This window comes from Papio anubis, chromosome 1 (genome assembly GCF_008728515.1).
Source record: "Papio anubis isolate 15944 chromosome 1, Panubis1.0, whole genome shotgun sequence".
NCBI lineage: Eukaryota > Metazoa > Chordata > Mammalia > Primates > Cercopithecidae > Papio > Papio anubis.
Genome location: NC_044976.1, coordinates 48,364,878 through 48,385,977, shown reverse-complemented (window position 1 = coordinate 48,385,977; position 21,100 = coordinate 48,364,878). Strand labels below are relative to the sequence as shown.

The 21,100-nt window shown below is 37.0% G+C and overlaps 1 protein-coding gene across 8 annotated transcripts in view; it reads left to right on the top strand.

The window, feature by feature from the left end:
• The window catches only part of AGBL4 (ATP/GTP binding protein like 4), a 1,449,848-nt gene that overhangs the window by 95,695 nt on the left and 1,333,053 nt on the right, over window positions 1-21,100 (top strand). The window contains exons 2-3 of one of the 8 annotated variants that reach the window (XM_017955972.3): window positions 7,769-7,847; window positions 9,820-9,921. The exons of 6 other annotated variants lie outside the window; for them this stretch is intronic. In XM_017955972.3, coding sequence (XP_017811461.1) covers window positions 9,903-9,921 — 19 coding nt within the window. In that variant the 5' untranslated portion in view covers window positions 7,769-7,847; window positions 9,820-9,902. The remainder of the gene's footprint in view (window positions 1-7,768; window positions 7,848-9,819; window positions 9,922-21,100) is intronic. One more of the 8 variants, XM_017956009.3, reaches the window with a different exon arrangement.

Sequence of the window (21,100 nt, the reverse complement as noted above, 5' to 3'; positions counted from 1 at the left end):
ACGGTTACCCTTTTATTCTTGCCTGTCTTTCTTTTTTGGAATGGGAATGTATATCCCATACCTTTTCCACCATTGTATTTTGTAAGTAGAGAACTTGTTTCGATTTGACAGGCTCACAGCTAGAGGGAATTTGCCTCAGGAAGAGTCATGCCTTGAGTCTCACCTATATTTGATTTCTATGAGACTTTAGACCATGGACTTTTGAGTTTGTGCTAGAACTGGTTAAGGCTTTGGGGCTATTGAGATAGAATAAATGTATTTTGTATGTGCAAAGGAAATGAGATTTGGGGTGCCAGAGGACGAATGCTATGGTTTGAATGTCCCCTTTAAAACTCATGTTGAAATTTAATTGTCATTATAACGGTGTTAAGAGCGGGGACCATTAAGAGGTGATTAGGTAATGAAGGTTCTCTCCTCATGAATCATTTAATGCTGTTATTGTGGAGTGAGTTAGTTCTTGTGGGATTTTGGTCCTTTGTTTCCCTCTATTTCACATGTTCTCTTGCCCTTCTGCCTTTTGCTGTGAAATTACTGTCACCAGATGTGGCATCGTGTTCTTGGACTTTGCAGCCTACAGAACTGTTGAGCCAAATAAGGCTTTTTTTTTTTTTTCTTATAAACTACCTAGTCTGTGGTATTCTATTATAGCAGAAGAAGATAAACTAAGACATTTAGCAAACTGTTAGTGTAGCATAATTGTCTAGGATATAGGTATTTTTTCCAGGTTACTTAGGTTTTAATCCCAGCTCTTACACTTAGTTCCCGTGAGACCAGAACAAATTACTTAATCAATCTGTATTCCAGTTTCTGATAAAATGGGAATATGTACCTCATAGACTTGTTGTGAAGATTAAATGTGCTAAATGTATAAAACACTTTGAATAATGTTTGGTAATGTTACATACTATAAAATATTAGATGTTGTTATTACTGTTTTTTATTACTGCCTTCTCAGAGAAGTCTTCCTATACTGTCTAGATACTTTTTCTTCCAGCAACCATCAGATCATAGATGGGATAGCTCCCCAACTGTAGTGGAAGGGACTGGAGGTGAGACTAATCCCTCTCAGGATTTGCTGTGGGATAGAGGCTAGAGAGCCTGGTCTTGTTGACTCTGGGGAGGCACATGCCTCCTAGCAAGTCCCTGCACAGATGGGATAGTTTTCTCATTACAGCAGGGGAGCTGGATCTGGGACTGGGCCCTCTTGGGATCTCTTGTGAGACAGAGGCCGAGGAGCCTATCTCTTTAGTCCATACAGATACATGTGTTGTAGCAAGTCTTAGTGCAGATGGAATAGTTCCTCAACTACAGCAAGAAGAACAAAAGTTGAGACTTAGCCCCACAGGATCTGCTGTGACAGAAGTTGGCATACCAGTCAGGGAATCTCATACTCCTGAGCTATAAAATACGGGTCCCTGTGCAAGCAGTTCTGAACTGGGACCTCAGGTGAGGAAGGCTGGAGCCAAAGCTCAGGCAACTTTAAGATTCAGTGCCAAGACCAATGTAAGGGGGTAGGTGAGCCTTTTCACCAACGCACTATTGTGTGTGATTCCTTTTGGACCCCTTGGCAGATGGTTTTGGTTGCAGGCTCAAGGCCAAATGGGACTGTAGCCAAGCCTCTTAGGCGACTGGGACTTTTCCAGGCTTGAACCAGGAAGCACACTCAGTAGGGCAGATCAGCCACCTGGGTATCAGTGTATGCTATGAAAATGACCCTCCTAGGTTTTGGGCTCCATCAGGGTTTCACAAAATCTTGCCTCAATCCTGAGGCTCGCATAGAGAGACTTTAGACTGACAGTGGATTACCTTCTATTTTGCTATCTTGGTGATGTCCCAAGTCTGTTGATATGAAGTTCACAGTAGTTTCCATTAAACTGTTCAATGAGCATGATTTATATTGTATGTAGTATCTATATCCATGGAACTATCTTGCAGTAATGACTATATGTGATTTTGAACTTGCCTGCCTTTTATTCCACCATCTGTAGGAGTGAAGAGGTGGTGCTAGAGCTTAGTGTGCTTCTCACAAGATTTCCACCACTTCTTCCTCTCAACAATCACAGAAAGAACGTGTTTCTTATTTTTTATTTATTTCAGTTACAGAAGGCTCATGAGTCCAGGTCATTATTTTTATTCCAGACTCTCATTTCTTTATGGCACCATACAACCCCACTCCCACATTCAATCCACCCCTGTATAACTGCCCAGAATATTCTACTGTGTCCTCTGGAACTCATGGTTTATCATCAGTAAAATCTATAATCTCAATCTCAACCCTGAACCTCCCTTGCATAACTTTACTGTAATTGAAAACTAGTTCTCCCTTGAAAAGTTTCCCCTACATTCAAAAGGTTGATTTTCTTTTCTTTTTTTTTTTCTTTAGATGGAGTCTCACTCTGTCGCCCAGGGTGGAGGGAAGTGGCGCGATTTCAGCTCACTGCAACCTCCATCTCCTAGGTTCAAGCAATTCTTCTGTCTCAGCCTCCCGAGTAGCTGGGACTACAGGTGCATGATGCCATGCCCAGCTAATTTTTTGTATTTTAGTAGAGACAGGGTTTCACTGTGTTGCCCAGGTTGGTTTCGAACCCCTGAGCTCAGGCAATCTGCCTGCCTCAGCCTCCCAAAGTGCTGGGATTACAGGCGTGAGCCACCATGCCTGGCGCGGTTTTCTTTCTTTATTCTTTTCTTCTTTTTTCTTTTTTTTATCCTTCATTCATCTCATTGTCACTTGCAGAGAATCGTTCTAAACTCCTTCCCATAAAAATTTATCTTTCAAGTTTCTAATATCGGATTATACCTCCTGACACCTCTCCTTCTAACATACTCTTCCATCATTTGCTCCATTTCTCTACTCTCCTTTACAGCAAAGCCTCCCCCCAAAGAGTTAACTGTACTGGATATTACCACTTATCCTCCTTTCTCTCTTGAACCTACTCCAATCAGGCTTTCATTGCCCACTACTCCACTGAAGCTCTTGTCAAGGTCATCAGTGACCTCCAGTTTACCAAATGCAATAGTCAGTTTTTCTCATTCGTCATTTTCTTGACCTTGGCAGCATTTCACACAGTTGGTTATGTCCTCTACCTTTTTGAAACAGTTTCATCTCTTTGCTTCTGGGACCACTCTCTTGGCTCTCCTCCTAACTCGTTTTTGTTTTCACTTGTTTCTTTCTCATTTTCCTGAACTTTAAACCTTTGAAATACATCAGGATTTAGTACTCTAGAAAATTTTCCTATCTACTGGTTCCCTATGTCATCTTATTCAGTTTAGTTCTTTTAAGTATTATCTAAATGCAGATGGCTCCCACCTTTATACCTTAAGCCTCAACGTATCTACTGAATTCCTTTGTATATAAAATTCTCAACTTAATATCTTTACTTGGATATCTAATAGGCCTCCCAAACATATATGCCCAGACATAAACTTCTGATTTTCTACCCTTTCAAATCTGTTTCTCAATAGACAAAAGCTCCATTCTTCGTGCTCTTCAAGCCAGAAACCTTGAAGTTATCCTTAAATCCTCTCTTTCTCTAGCAATCTATATCAGATTCATTAGCAAATATAAATCCTGATGAATAAGTCCTGATATTTTCCTTGCTTCCACTTTTCTACCCCTACAGTTAGTTTTTCAGGTAGTAGCCAAAGTGATATGTCATCTCAAAATCTTCTGATTACTTCTTGTCTGCTTTGGACTAAAACTTAAGTTTTTACACTGATCTTTAAGGTTCTACGTGATCCCGTACCTCCCCAGTACCCACTTCTGTCTTCATTGCTCACTTTGTTCAGACTATACTGGTCTCCTTGTCTTTACTGACTGTGCTGAACACACTCTCGCCTCAGGATATGTGCTTTTGCTGTTCCTTCTTCTTGGAACACATTTTCTTCAGTTATCCACATGGCTCACGTCCCCTTACTTTCTTCAGGTTTCTACTGAAATCCCCCTCAAAGGAGATCTTTTCTGACCACCCTATTTAAAATAGCAACCCATTTCTATCCCTCTATCTCCTTTACTTGTAAAGAAACATATAATATACTTATGTATATATGTGGGTATATATATATGTGTGCGTATGTATGTATGTATATATTTAACAAGCTCTTACATAACTCTTACCATATGCCAGACACTTCAAAAATTACAAATATTATTTATTCTTTATAATACCCATAAAGCATAGGGAAGTAGGTACTATTATTATTGTTATTTTACAGATGGAGAAACTGAGGCATAGTGCTGTTAAGTACTCTTTCCAAGGTCAAACAGTTGATAGTGGCATACCTGAGATTGGAAGTTAGGCCACCTTCTTCTATTGTGTACTTAACTATGTTATGCCCTATTGTCTCTTAGATAGGGTTCAGTATACATATGTATATGTATATATAGCAATTGTTAATGATGAAATTCATTACTAGTAATAAGATAAAAAGTATAGATTTTAAAATTCATGAAATATTATTAACTGATATTGACTATTATAATAACAAGATAATTATCTTGTAATATCAGTTAGTAGTCTGATGAGCAAATGGCTAGTATTTCTCAGTTTGAGACCCTCCCCCTGTTTTATTTGATACAGGGTCTCATTCTGTCACCCAGGCTGGTCTTGACCTCCTGGGTTCAAACCATCAGCCTCCCACGTAGCTAGGACTACAGGCACTTGCACCCAAGCCCCGTGTATTAGGCCGTTCCTGTGTTCTTATAGAGAAACATTGAAGCATGGGTAATTTATAAAGAAAAGAGGTTTAATTGGCTCATGGTTCTGCAGACAGTACAGGAAGTGTAATGCTGGCATCTGCTTCTGGTGAGGGACTCAGGAGGCTCACAATCATGGCAGAAGGCAAAGCAGGAGCAAGCATGTCACATGGCGAGTGTAGGAACAATAGAGAGGAAGGAGGAGGAGGGTGCCAAGTACTTTTAAACAGCCATGTCTTGCAATAACTCACTCATTGTGAGGACAGCACCAAGAGGATGGTGCTAAACTATTCACGAGAAATCTTCCCCCATGATCCAGTCACCTCCCACCAGTCCCCAACTCCAACATGAGATTATAATTCAACATGAGATTTAGAGGGGACAACATCCAAACTGTATCACCTGACTAATTAAAAAAAGTTTAGAGAGATGAGGTCTCATTTATTTTGCCCAGGCTGGTCTTGAACTCCTGAGCTCAAGCAATCCTCCAGCTTTGAATCTCTTAAAGTGCTAGGATTACAGGCATAAGCCACCATGCCTGGCCTTGAGACACTTTCTTAACAAAGTTTTATTTATCTCAGCTGCACTACTCACTAGTTAAATGACATAAGACAAGTTACTTATTTTTTCTAATTCTCAGTATGATTTTTTTTTAAATTAAAGACTTTATTTTTTTGAGAGCAGTTTTAGGTTATAGCAAAATTAAAGGAAGAGATTTCTCACATACCCCTACCCTGACATGTACATAGCCTCTCCAACTATCAACATCCTCCAGAAAAGTGGTATTATTTGTTGCATCAATGAACCTACTTTGATACATTATTATCATACATTAGGATTAGCTCTTGATTTTGTACAGTCTATGAGTTTGGGCAAATGTTTCATGACATGTGTGCATCATTATAATTATATACAGAGCATTTTTCACTGCCCTCAAAATCCTCTGTGCTCCATGTATTTATCTCTGTCTCTCAACCCCTGGCCCCTGATAACCACTGATCTTTGTACTCTATAGTTTTTCCTTTTCCAGAATATCACATAGGTGGAATCATATAGCATGTAGGCTTTTCAGAGTGGTTTCTTTCACTTAGAAATGTGATCAATTTGCAAATTAGGGTAATAATTCCTACCTAAGGGCATTTCATGAAATTTAATGGAAATAATATATATGAAAGCACAGTGCCTGGTACCAGCTGTCAGTTCATGTTAACTGATGTAATGAAGTATAAAGGAATAACTGTGGGAAAACCTGCACTCATTTTCCTACAGTTAAAACTATATTCTTTTTGGAATAAGGACTGGTATACTTAATGCTTCTTTCAAATTTTACATTCTTGGATATGAGGAGCCCTTTAAAAATAAGATTAAAAGAAACTTAAGAAGTGAAGATGTTACTACTGTTCTTTATAGAGCATGTATTATGGTGTCTTACACCAACTAGGCACTTGGTTAAGTTAAATGAATTACAACCTTTCGTATATTTGATCAAGTGCTTGTTTATACTTCAACACATATGATATGAACTTTTATCACATCATTTATGATTGTTTTGCTACAACTTAGAAAAGTTTCAGCATGGTCAGCATGGGCAGAAAGGCTTTTGGTGAAATAAACTTTATAGTTCTCATGAAAAGGGATTAGAAACTTACATTGACTTAAGTAGAAAAAATATATAATGGCCCATCTTATATTTAAACATGACCTTTTTCATGACCTTGTAAGAAAATGTGGATTTAAGGAAATTCCAAGACCAGAATTTCATATAGATTGAAATAGTTCCTGGCAGGCTCTTTTTGCTATTTCCTGTGTCCTAAGCTTTCATGTGGTGCTGGAGGAAATTAAAGAATAGTCTGTACCAATTTAGAGGCAGAAAGTAGTATTTTCTTTCTTTACACATGTTTACTTACATACGCAGTTCACAAACACACACATACACATATATCACATCTTATTGTTGGAAATGGACTAGCTATATTTTTCAATTAATCGTTAGCATATCTTGACCAAATGTTTTAGCATTTGAGATATACTTTACACAACTATGGAATTTTGCATTTATTGACTGTTAGCCAATATTGAGGGTTGACATAAACATTGGGTATACTTAGTAGGAAAGAGAATTGGATTGGGTGATTTTTTATTAAATTAGTCTCTCTGACATTAATAGTTGTATAACTTTGGAAAAACTTATAACCACAAAAATGTAAATTACTTCTTCCAGTGATGGTCCTTAGTTTTTATTTAAGTGCAAACTGAAGGAAAAGAGAAATAGATTATCTCTAAGGGTTCTTCTGGTATGGTGAACCCTTTTAGCTTTACTGATATGTCTATTTATGCATGTATACATGAGTTTATGCACATAAGATGTTTTTAAGTACAATAACTACAAAAAATAAATATTATTTTCTAAATAATTGTGGAGAAAACTTTTTTCCACATAACAATGCTATTTAATTGAATAAGGATCAAGTTATACACACACACACAGAGTCCTGTTTCTCTTTATCTTAAAGTGAGTAAATCCTGTCAAGATTTGAAATAATACCAGCAACGATGGCTACATAATCTGCCGAATACATTATATACATTATCTTAGTTAATTCTTATAAAATCCTATGGAGTAGGATTCTGAAAGCAAGCTCAAAATCATACTCATACTAAGGGAGAGAGTAGAGATTTAATACAGCTGTAAGTCTGTATTAAAGCTGTATTCTCTTAACTACATACAGACTCAAGAAGTAAGTGGTGTTATAAATCTATTATTTTAATATATACAGTTCTTCATGTATGCTGAATATATTTTTGAGAGTATGCTCAATTGTTGGTCATATTAATAATTCTTACAACTGTAATGTAATGTATTCCCTAACCCAAAATATATCTGACTGTGGGCTAATTTTGGGATCTGTTGAAATTGGGGATGTATCCCTTAACTTGGCCAGGCTATATTTTGATTCTCTTAATCACAGCAAATAGGCAAGTGATATAGACAAATAAGGAATGGTTCATAATCCTTCCATTCCTAATAAAATTTAATGCCCCCAAATATTTAGGTATTATCTATTCTGGTTTCAGCTTTCTGCTGCTGCTGACTTTCTTTCATAGTCTGAGCTACCCTGGACCATAATCTGAACCATCCTGGACCAATGGAAGGGTATGACTTGCTTCATGTTGATTGTGAACACAGAAGGGTTTTGCTTGTAACTCAAGCCAGGCCACCATAAGGGTAATCATGTGATTATTTCAGGGAAAAGACTTTTCATCTTGATCCCAGGGAAGAGACTAGAGGCTGGTGATGAAATGTATTTATGATCTATGCTTTAATCCACCCATGTCAAGGCCCCAAACAACCTTATTCAGGATACATTGTATTAGATGTTAAACAAAAGGCAAGTGTGTTTCTAAAAAGATTAGGGAAACATTTGTGAAGCAGGGAGGATTCCTATGTAAGTTATATATATTTTAAGAAAATTGTATGTTATACTGTGAAGTGATGTCATGATGCTTTGCCTGAAAATAAATATCTTTTTCTAATTTTGTGAAATTTCTAATCATCACAATGAATTCAGATAAATTTGCTTTGTCAAAATTGAATAATACTTGGTCATAAAACTCATGTTGTGTTCAGCAGAGAAAATTTTTTATAGGCATTGTTCTCTTTTTTTTCCGTCAGTCTTGAAATCTAATTGTCCAAAGGCCAACCCCACAGCTGTAATTTCATCATCTCTTTGGTGTCATTGTTTTTAAATTAGAATATTGCAGCCATGCTTGTCTTCTGCCTAATGTGGCATGAAAATAGCCTCTAGCAGCTCACTTCATAGAACTTAAGGTTTTTCACAGTACAAAGTAGACTGATTGTTTACCTTCTCTGTAAGAAATCAGTTTTATCTATAAAAATACAATGTTCTTGAAAATGTCTGCAACTTTCAGAAATAGAATGTAAGATTTGATTATGCTATACATGGGTGTGGCCATTTTTTTTTTGGACAACTGCTACAGTTACCATTGAAGGCAACCTAGTTTGGAGACAAATGCCATTGGAGTTTTCCAGCTAGCTGTTTTTAAAAGAGCTAATTTCTTATGAGGATCTCCATAATTGGCCTTCATTTTGATGAAAACTTTAAGATGAAGGGATTGGGCAGAGAGAACAGGGATTATTTTTCCCAGTTTATATGTTATTTTTGTAATGAGGTTGAATTTCAAAGACTCATGAAGTATTATTATCCAATGCTTCTGTCACCACGTTGCACCAACATTGGAAATTCAGGTACCCTTGCATAGATCTAAAATGTACTTTTGAGTTTAAATATGCCCCTTAACTTCTCTTAGGTGAGCCTCAGCTTCATCACCTATAACATTGCACAGGTTGTTGGTGGCCAAATGAGCTCTAAGACCCTTCAAGGTCTAAAGTTGTATAATTGTGTTTTTAGGGATAAGTTTATGGAATAAGCTTAATTTATATTTCCCTAAGGCTTAGAAAAAGTATCCATATGAATGGATTTAGAATGATACAGTGGAAAGAGCAGCAGTATTTGAAATCAGATCTGAGTTGAATTTAATAGCTGTATGATGTTAGCATCTATCAGAGTGGCTGATGGCAAAAATTTAATATATATTTCCTTAATGAATAAATGGATCCATTGTTTGCTACCTGCCACCATGCCTACCTTTTATGTATGGTAGTTATTTGATAATCATTTGTTACAGATTCTAAAAGTATATTGCACACATTGTTTCCCTCTTATTTCTTTACCTTCTGGAATATTCTCAGTGCTTGAGACTGCTAATCAGACCCCATATAGAATCCAGTTCATGGGCCTGGCATTCTGATCTGACAACACCATACCTTTCCAGCTTTGTTCCTTCAGCCTACGTACTTCAGCTCTACTTTTCCAAGCCTTTGTTTTATTTGGCTCTATTTAGCACTAACTAAATTATATATGGTTGCAATGGACTGAAGGCATCTCCCCAAAACTCGTATGTTGAATCCCTAATGGCAATGTGAAGGATATTTAGAGATAGAGCCTTTGAGAGGTACCTAGGCCATGTTTGTGGATCTCCCATGAATGAGACTAGTAGCTTTACAAGAGGCGAGAGAGCCAGCTGTCTTTCTCTCAACTATGCAGGGACACAGCAAGAAGATGCCCCTTTGTAAACCAAGAAAAGGCAGTCACCAAGAAACTAACCATGCTGACAACCTTGATCCTGGATGTCCAGCCTCCAGAACTGTGAGAAATAAATGTTTGTTGTTTGTCATCCAGTCTATGGTAATTTGCTATAGCAACCCAAACTGACTAAGACAATGGTGATTATCACTATAATTATTATAAGAATGAGTATTTCTTGAATACCAAATATGGACAGTTATTTGCCAATATCTGTAATGGATATTTCATCTATTATTCATGTAATTCTTATAGAAATCTATGGGATAGGTAATATTAACCCCTGTTTTACAGTTGGCAGAAACTGTGGCTAAAAGAGCTTAGGTAACTTTCTGAAGTTCATATAATTAGTATTATTATTTTTAATAATAACTTTTAGGTTCAGGAGTACATGTGCAGACTTGTTATATAGATAAACTGTGTGTAACAGGGGTTTGGTGTACAGATTATTTCATCGCCTAGATAATAAGCATAGTACCCAATAGGTATTTTTTCTGATCCTCTCCCTCCTCCCACCCTCCACCCTCAAGTGGGCTCTGGTGTCTATTGTTCCCGTCTTGGCGTCCGTGTGTTCTTGTTGTTTAGAGCCCACTTATAAGCAAGAACATGCAGTATTTGTTTTTCTGTTCCTGTGTTAGTTTGCTTACGATAATGACCTCCAGCTCCATCCATGTTGCTGCAAAGGATATAATCTCATTCTTTTTTATGGCTAGGTACTATTCCATGGTATATATGTACCACCTTTTCTTTATCCACTCTACTGTTGATGGACATTTAGGTTGATTTTATGTCTTTGCTTTTGTGACTAGTGATCCCATGAACATACATGTGTCTTTATGGTGGAGTGATTTATATTCTTTTGAATATATATCCAATAATGCGATTACTGGGTCGAATGGTAATTCTGTTTCAAGTTCATTGAGGAATCACCACACTGCTTTCCACAATGGCTAAACTAACTTACATTTCCGCTAGCTGTGAGTAAGCATTTCTTTTTCTCCACAACCTTGCAAACATGTTATTTTTAATTTTTTAAAAATAATAGCCATTCTGACTGGTGTGAGATGGTATCTCATTGTGGTTTTGATTTGCATTTCTCTGGTTGGTTTGTTTGTTTTTTGAGACAGAGTTCCTCTCTGTCACCCAGGCTGGAGTGCAGTGACATGATCTCAGCTCACTGCAACCTCCATCTCGCAGGCTCAAGAAATTCTCCTGCCTCAGCCTCCTGAGTAGCTTGGATGACAGGCGTGCGCCACCACGCCCAGCTAATTTTTGTATTTTTAGTACAGACGGGGTTTCACCATGTTGGCCAGGCTGGTCTTGAACTCCTGACCTCATAATCTGCCCGCCTTGGCCTCCCAAAGTGCTGAGATTACAGGCATGAGTCACTGCCCCGGCCTGATTTGCATTTCTCTAATGATTAGTAATGTTGGGCATTTTTCATATGCTTGTAGGCTGCATGTATGTATTCTTTTGAAAAGTGTCCGTTCATGTCTTTTGCCTAGTTTTTAGTGGTTTTTTTTTTTTCTTTTTGTATTTTGCTTGTGAATTTAAGGTTCTTATAGATTCTGGGATATCAGACTTTTGTCAGACGCATAGTTTACAAGTATTTTCTTCCATTCTGTAGGTTCTCTGATTGTTGATAGTTTCTTTTGCTGTGCAGAAGCTCTTTAGTTTAATTAGGCACTACTTGTTAATTTTTGGTTTTGTTGCAGTTGCTTTTGGCATCTTTGTCATGAAATCCTTGCCAGGTTCTGTGTCCAGAATATTTCCTAGTTTATTTCCCAGAGTTTTTATAGTTTTGGGTTTACATTTAAGTCTTTGATCCATCTTGTGTTAATTTTTGCATTTGGTGTAAGGAAGGGATCCAGTTTCAGTCTTCTGCATATGGCTAGCCAGTTATCACAGCACCACATATTGAAAAGGGAGTCCTTTCCTTGTTGTTTATGTTTCTCAGGTTTGTCAAAGATCAGATGGCTTTAAGTAAGAGGGATTATTTCTGGGTTCTCTATTCTGTTCCGTTGATCTGTGTGTCTGTTTTTGTACCAGTACAGTGCTGTTTTGGTTACTGTGGCCTTGAAATATAGTTTGAAGTTGGATAATGTGAAGCCTCCAGCTTTGTTCTTTTTGCGTAGGATTGCTTTGGCTATTTGGATTCTTTTTTGATTCTATATGAATTTTGAGATAGTTTTTTCTCATTCTGTGAACAATGTCATTGCTAGATTGATAGGAATAGCATTGAATCTGTAAATTGTTTTGGTTAGTATGGTCATTTTAACCATATAGATTCCTCCTTTCCATGAGCATGGAATGTTTTTCCATTTGCTTGTGTCTTCTTTAATTTGATCAGTGTTTTGTAATTATTATTGTAGAGATATTTCGCCTTGCTGATTAGCTGTATTCATAGGTATTTTATTCTTTTGTTGTGGCAATGTGAGTGGGATTTCATTCCTGATTTGGCTTTCAGCTTGGATGTTGTTGATGTATAGGAATGCCAGTGATTTTTGTATATTGTTTTTGCATTCTGAAACTTTTCTGAAGTTGTTTATCAGATCAAGGAGCTTTTGGACATAAGCTATGGGGTTTTCTAGATATGGAATCCTGTTATCTGCAAACAGGGATAGTTTGACTTCCTCTCTTCCTATTTGGATGCCTCTTATTTCTTTCTCTTGCCTGATTGCTCTGGCCAGGGATTCTAGTAATATGTTGAATAAAAGTGGTGACGGAAGTCATCCTTGTCTTGTTCCACTGTTCAAGGGAGAATGCTTTCAGCTTTATAAAGTGGTAAAAGAAGAAAATTCAAACATGGGTCCTTTGACTCTGTGCTTAACTGTGTTAAAAGAAAGATGGCTTTGTAAACTGTGTTACACTACATCACTATAAGTTATTCTACATCATTATAAGTGGTACCTATAAAATCAATAGCAGCAGTGGCAGCAACACTCTGAAAAAGTATCTATAATCCAAGGCTTCTTTAGGTTTGTACTATGCAGAATACTCTGCAGAGGTTACCTAAACATTTGCACGTGTGTTTAAAAGAGAAGCTGTCAGCCTTTAATAGATAGTATATATCAGAGCAGTGTCTCTGTGATTGGGTGTTATTCTTAACTTGTTGAATCAGAGGCGTGTCCCAGAAGACCATAAGCACATGCTGACATAAGCTTTCAGGTCTCCTGTTTCATCCTCTGGATCTGTTCTACTGCTTTTTGGGTATTAAAATGTGGCTTTAGGCATTAGTGTGAGATTTGCTTCATCTCAGGTATAGGAACAGTATGGGGAATATGAAGAACTTTGCCACCTTATTTCTTGACTTTATAAAACCTCTTGACAGCTGGGCTCAGTGGCTCATGCCTGTAATCCCAGCACTTTGGGAGGCTGACGCAGGCGGATCACCTGAGGTCAAGAGTTCAAGACCAGCCTGACCAACATGGAGAAACCCTGTCTCTACTAAAAATACAAAATTAGCCTGCCCGTAATCCCAGCTACTTAGGAGGTTGAGGCCGCAGAACTGCTTGAACCCGGGAGGCATAGGTTGTGGTGAGCCAAGATTGCGCCATTGCACTCCAACCTGGGCAACAAGAGCGAAACTCTGTCTCAAAAAAAAAAAAAGAAACAACAACAACAAAAAGCCCTCTTAGCATTAGCAGACACTAGCTTTTACAGTTAGAAGCAATATGTGAAAGATTCACCAAGATAATAAGCCTGCTTAATGTCACACTATTTGATCTTGATAGAGTTGTTGGTTATTTCTTCGACCCATTCCTTCTACCCAGTTATTGAGCAAACTTTTTTTTTTTTTTTTTGAGATGGAGTCTTGCTCTGTCACTCAGGCTGGAGAGCAGTGGTATGATCCTGGCTCACCACAACTTCCACCTCCTGGGTTCAAGTGATTCTCCTGCCTCAGCCTCCCCTGTAGCTGGGATTATAGGCATGTGCCACCAATGCCCAGCTAATTTTTATATTTTTAGTAGAGATTGGGTTACACCATGTTGGCCAGGCTAATCTCGAACCGCAGACCTCAAGTGATCTGCTTGCCTTGGCCTCTGAAAGTGCTGGGATTCCATGCATGAGCCACAGTGCCCAGCCTGAGCAAACAGTTTTTATATACTTTTTATGTACTACACCAATTAAATAAACCAGGAGTCACAGTAAGTCCCATTTTACTCAAATCTGATTTAATTGGTTAGCTATTTTTATCCTATAGACAAAGCCATCATTTAATTTGATGTCCTTAGTTTTACAGATAAAGACACAAGTCCATGTAGGTAGAATAATTAAGACCACATAGTAAGTGGCACAGAAGGGATGTGAACCTAAGTTTTTTTTTCTTTTAATTTTTATTTTTTTGTGGGTATATAGTAGGTGTACTTTGATACAGGCATATAAAGTGTAATAATCACAAAACTGTATATTGTGTATCTATCACCTCAAGCATTTATCCTTTGTGTTATAAACAATTCAATTATACTCATTTAGTTATTTTTAAATGTACAATTAAATTATTATTGACTATAATCATCCTGTTGTGCTAGTGAATATGGGTGTCTTATTCATTCTTTTAATTTTTTTATTTTTGTGGACATATAGTAGGTATATATATTTATAGATCGTGTGAGGTATTTTGGTATAGGCATGCAATGTGTGATAAACATATCATGGAAAATTGGGTATTCATCCCCTCAAGCATTTATCCTTTGTGTTACAAACAATCCAATTACACTCTTTTAGTTATTTTTAAATATGCAATTATTATTGACTATAGTCCCTCTGTTGTACTACCAAATATAAGGTCTTATTCTTTCTTCAACTATGTTTTTCTACTCACTAACCATCCCCACTTCTTCACATCCAACTGCTCTTCCTAGCCTCTGGTAACCATCCTTCTACTCTCTGTCTCCATGAGTTTGGTTTGGTATAATTTTTAGCTCCCATACACAAAAAATGAGAATGTAAGAAGTTTGTCTTTCTGTGCCTAGCTTACTTCACTTAACACAATGACCTCTAGTTCCATCCATGTTGATGCAATTGACAGGATCTCATTCTTTTTTTATGGCCGGATAGTACTTTCTTGTGTATAAGTACCACTTTTTCTTTATCCCTTCATCTATTGACAGGCAGCTGAGCTGCTTCCAAATCTTGCCTAGGGTGAATAGTGTTGCAGTAAACATGGGTGTGCAGATATGCCTTTGATATACTGATATCTTTTATTTGATGTGTATGCCTAGCAGTGGGATTGTTGTATAAAATATGGTAGCTCTATTTTTAGTTTTTGAGGAACCTCAAAACTGTTCCCATAGCAGTCGTACTAATTTACATTCCCACCAACAGCATATGAGGGTTCCTTTTCTCTACATCGTTGCCAGTGTTTATTATTGCCTGCCTTTGGATAAATGCCATTTTAACTGGGGTGAGATGATATCTCATTATAGTTTTGACCTGCATTTCTCTGATGATCAATGAATTTGGGCACCTTTTCTTATACCTACTTGTCATTTGTGTGTCTTCTTTTGAGAAATGTCTATTCAGGCCTTTTGCCCATTTTTAAATTGAATTACTAGCTTTTTTTTTCACTGTAGAGTTTTGGAGCTCTTTTTACATTCTGATTATTAATCCCTTTGAGGTGGGTAATTTGTAAATATTTTCTCCTATTTAGTGGGTTATCTCTTCACTTTGTTGATTATTTCCTTTGCTGTGCAGAGACTTTTTAACTCGATGTGGCCCCATTTGTTCATTTTTGCTTTGGTTACCTGTTCTTGTGGGGTATTGCTTAAGAAATATTTGCCCAGTCCAGTGTTCTGGAGAGTTTCCCCAATGTTTGTTGTAGTAGGTTCATAATCTCAAAATCTTAGATTTAAGTGTTTAATCCATTTTGATTTGATTTTTGTACATGGCAAAAAAGAGGTGTATAGTTTCATTCTTCTGCATGTGGATATACAGTTTACCATTTATTGAAGACACTGTCCTTTCCCTAATGTATGTTCTTTGCATCTTTGTTGAAAGTGAGTTCCTTGTAGATGTATGGATTTATTTCTGGGTTATCTATTCTGTTCCATTTTTCTATGTGTCTGTTTTTGATGTTATTATCATGCTGTTTAAGTTACTATAGCTCTGTAATATAATTTGAGGTCAGGTAATGTGATTCCTCCAGTTTTGTTCTTTTCACTTAGGATAGCTTTGGGTCTTCTGAGTCTTTTGTGGTTCCATATAAATTTTAGGATTTTTTTTTCTGTGTTTGTGAAGAATGTCATTGTATTTTGATAGGGATTGCATTGAATCGGTAGATTGCTTTGGGTAGTATGGATATTTTAATAATATTGATTCTTCCAGTGCATGAACTTGGAATATCTTTCCACTTTTTTGTGTCCTCTTCAATTTTTTAAATCAATTTTTTATAGTTTTTATTTTAGAGATCTTTAATTTCTTTGGTTAGGTTAATTCTGAGTTATATAATTTTATTTGTGGGTATTGTATATGAAATTAGTTTTTAAATTTCTCTTTCATATTGTTCACAGTTGGCATATAGAAATATGATTTTTTTGTATGTTGATTGTATATTCTGCAACTTTACTGAATTTGTTATCAGTTCTAATAGTTTTCTCATGGAGTCCTTAGGTTGTTTAAAGTGTAAGTTTATATCATCTGCAGACAAGAACAATTTGATTTATTCCTTTCCAATGTGGATGACTTTTATGTCTGACTTTTATCTGATTTCTCTAGTTAGGACTTCCAGTACTATGTTGAATAATAGTGATGAAACTGGGCATCTATTTTTTCAGAATAGTTTGAGTAGGATTGGTATTAGTGCTTTAAATATTTGATAAAATTTATCAGTGAAGCCATCAGGTTTCAGGCTTTTCTTTGGTCAGAGACTTTTTCTTATTGTGTGAAATGGTTTGTTAAAATCTGTTAGTTCCATTTTATTTGCAGTGCAGATTAAGTTCAAAGTTTCTTTGTTGATTTTCTGTCTGCAGGATCTCTCTGATGCTGAAAGCAGTTTATGTCTCCAGCTATTATTTTATTGGGATCTATATCTTTTTAGCTCTAATAATGTTTGCTTTATATATCTGGGTTCTCCAATATTGGGTACATATATATTTACAATTGTTTTGTTCTCTTGCTGAATTGACCCCTTAATTACTACATGGTGACTATCTTTGTCTTGTCTTACAGCGTTTGTCTTGAGATCTCTTTTGTCTGATATAAGTACAGCTACTGCTGCTCTTTTTGTTTCCATTTGCATAGAATGTCTTTTTGCATTCCTTTATTTTCAGTCTATGTGTGTCTTTATATGTGAATTGTGTTTCTTGTAGGCAACAGATAGTTGGATCTTGTTTTTTGTTTTGTTTTGTTTTGCTTTTTCCCCATTCAGCCACTCTCTGTCTTTTCAGTGAAGAGTTTAGTACTTTTACATTTAATGTTATTATTGATAAATAAGGACTTGTGTTGCCATTTTGTTATTTGTTTTCTGGTTGTTTCGTGGTCTTCTTTTCCTTTCTTTTTCCTTCCTGTGTTTCTTTTTGTGAAGGTGATTCTCTCTGGTGGTATAATTTAATTTCTTGCTTTTGCATGTATGTATTATATGTTTTTAGATTTGAGGTTGCCATGTGTCTTCTGAATACTATTTTAGAACCCATTATTCTCATCTGATGACAACTTAACAGTGCTTCCATAAACAAGCAAGCAAAAGGAAAACTAAAAAAAACCTCTAGGTTTCAACTTTGTCTCCCTACTTTTTTATTTTTTTAAAAAGGTATATCTTATTGTACTATTTTTCTGTTTATATCTTATTGTACTATTTATGTCTTGAAAAGTTGTCATAGTTATTTTTGATTGGTTCATTGTTTAGTCTTTCTACTTAAGAAAAGAGTAACTTACACAATTGTAGTGTTATAACATTCTGTTTTCCTGTATACTTATGATTACCAATGTTATAATATTCTGTGGTTTCCTGTGTACTTATGGTTAGCTGTGATTTTTGTGCCTTCTGATGATTTCTTAGTGTTCATTAATGTCCCTTTCTTTATGATTGAAGAACTCCCTTTAGCATTTCTTATAGAACAGGTCTGATGTTGATGAAATCTCTCAGTGTTTTTTTTTTTCCACTGGGAAAGTCTTAATTTCCCAGAAGGGTATTTTTGCTGAGTATACTATTCTAGGAAAAAAGTTTTTGCTTTCAGCACTTTAAATATGTCACACCACTGTCTTCTGACCTGTAGGGCTTCCACTGAAATGTTGCTACCAGACATATTGGAGCTCCATTGTATGTTATTTCTTTCTTTTTTCTTGCTACTTTTTGGATCCTTTATTCATGACCTTTGGGAGTTTGATTATTAACTGCCTTGGCATAATCTTCTTTGAGCTAAATCTGCATGCTGTTCTATAACCTGTACTTGAATATTGATATCTTTCTCTAGGTTTGGAAACTTCTGTTATTATCTCTTTGAAAATTTTTTTTTATCCATCTCTCTCTCTTTCCATCTCCTCTTTAAGGCCAATAAGTCTTAGATTTGGCTGGTTGAGGCTACTGTCTAGATCTTGTAGGAATACTTCATTGGTTTTTAATCTTTTTTCTTTTGTATCCTCTGACTGTGTATTTTCAAATAGCCTGTCTTTGAGCTCACTAATTCTTTCTTCTACTTGATCAAGTCCTCTGTTAAGAGTCTCTTTTGCATTCTTCAGTATGTCAATTGCATTTTTCAACTCCAGAATTTCGCTTGAGTCCTTTTAATTATTTTAATATCTGTTAAATTTATCTGATAGAAGTCTGAATTCCTTCTCTTTGTTGTTTTGAAATTCTTTGAGTTTCCTCAAAACAGCTATTTTCCTCAAGACAGTTTTGAGTTTCCTCTACAGCTATTATGAATTTTCTGTCTGAAAGGTCACATATCTCTGTTTCTTCAGGATTGGTCCCTAGTGCCTTATTTAGTTCATTTGGTAGAGTCATATTTTCTTTGATGGCCTTGATGCTTGTGTAGGTTCATTCATGTCCAGGCATTGAAGAGTTAGGTATTTAATGTACCCTTTGCAATCTGGGCTTATTTTATCTATCCTTTTTTGGAAGGCTTTTTAGGTATTCGTAAGGACTTGGGTGTTGTGATATAAGCTGTGTCTGCATTAGGAGACACTGTCAGTTCAGTACTGTTGTGGTTCTTGCAGATTCATAGAGGTACTGCCTTGGTTATGTTCAATATTTTATCTATCCTTTTTTGGAAGGCTTTTTAGGTATTCGTAAGGACTTGGGTGTTGTGATATAAGCTGTGTCTGCATTAGGAGACACTGTCAGTTCAGTACTGTTGTGGTTCTTGCAGATTCATAGAGGTACTGCCTTGGTTATGTTCAATAAGATTCAGAACAATTCTCTGGATTAGCAGGCAGAAACTCTTGTTCTTTTCCCTTACTTTCTCCCAAACCAACAGAGTCTGTTTCTTTGTTCTGTGCCACCTGGTGCTGGGGTTGGGTTGACATGAGCATCAGTGTGACTACTACCACTGGGAGTGTGCTGAGTGAGACCTAAAGCCAGCGCAGCCCTGGGTCTTGCCCAAGGCCCACTGTAACTACTACCTGTCTACTCCCTATGTTCACTCAAAGCCCTAGGGCTGTATAATCAGCAGTTTGTGAAGCCAGCCCAGCTTATGTTCTTTCCTTCATGGCGGCAGGCTCTTCCAGGACCCAGGTGGGTCCTGAGATGCAGTCTGGGAGGCAGAGACTGGAGTCAAAAAACCTTAGAAATCTAACTGGTGCTCTCTTCTACTGAGGCTGAGCTGGCACTCAAACCATGAGACAGAGTCCTTCCCATGCATTCCTTCTTTTTCCACTGGTGGAGGAGCATCTCTTCTTGATCACCACTAGCACAGCTCACAGGGAGTACTGTCAGGCTATTATCAATGTTCGCTTAAGGCCCAAGGGCTTCTCAGTCTGTTTATGGTGAATGCGGCCAGGGCTGGGACTCACCCTTTAGGGTGGTGGGCTACCTTCTGGCCCAGGACTGGTCCAGAAATGCCATCCAAGAGTCAAGGCCTAGAACTGGGGCCCTCAAGAGCCTACTTGGTGCTTTACTTTACTGTGGCCAAGCTGATATCTGATTTTTGGTTGTTATGAAGGTGGTTTTTTTGTGTGTTGATAGTTGTTAAATTTGGTGTTCCTGTGGAGAGAATAATCGGTGGAGCCTTTTATTTGGCCATCTTGCTCTGTTCTTCTGGTCTTGTGTTTTCTTAGTTCCAGATTAGGGCTTTTTCCAGTATACCCTGCTGCCTCTCAGCTATACTAAAAGATATAGCTGGGTATAACAATGGAAGCAAAGACACAACTTCATGAATTTTTGCACCTTCTTCCTTCCCTTCTTAGGATTGTTGATTTTCCATTTCTTTCACTTTGGTGGACCTGTTTCTCAGAGAGCTTCTTGACAACCCTTGCATGCCTCTAATATATTTTATTTAGTGTCTCCTGGCTGGACTTCTCCTTATACTATTTCTAAGACTGTGAAGAGTAGAACAAAACTACAAAGTATTAGGAAAAGAGAAGAGAACAGGGACTGGAGTAGCTAAGAAAGGAGTAGTCAGTAGCAGACTACCATGCATAATGGGGTAAACTGGAAATAAGAGGTAAGGAAGAAAAGGGAATTTACTGAAGTTGAAAGGTAAGAGCAAGTATGAAACAGAAAAGTATGAGGAATAGGTGGCATCTAGTCTTCTCATCTACAAAATATGAATAATAATACTTATGCTGCTTATCTCATAGTATTTTTGTAAGGACTTCAGGGAGAAAAGGTTTTGAAGCCTCTGAAGCAGAGGGTACCATTAAGGGGGTGATGCTTGATGAAGATGGTGATGGTTAAGCATGTGGTGTAAAGGAAAAGAAATGGTAGGGAGATAGAGCAAGCATAGAAAGTACAGTGATTGGCAAAAAGCATTGGTATTATAGAAGGGAAGAGGTCAGATGTGTATGAAAAAATAAAATGAAGTACAGCCTAGGTAAAAAAATCAAAAGGGATGCAATAATTTGCATGTGCTTAATTTAGCACACTAAGTAGAAGGAATGAATAATTTGGAGATGCTACTTTACCATACTGTTTAATAGTGGGAATGATTGGAATTGAGGAGGGACCTTGTATCAGCCATTTGAGAGCTTATCAATACACTTTTTTCCCCTTAGCTTTAACAAGTCAGAGAAAGGCAGATAGATTTGATAGAGAATACATATTAAAATTGTCAATAATTTTATAAGTTGATAATATAGTTATTAA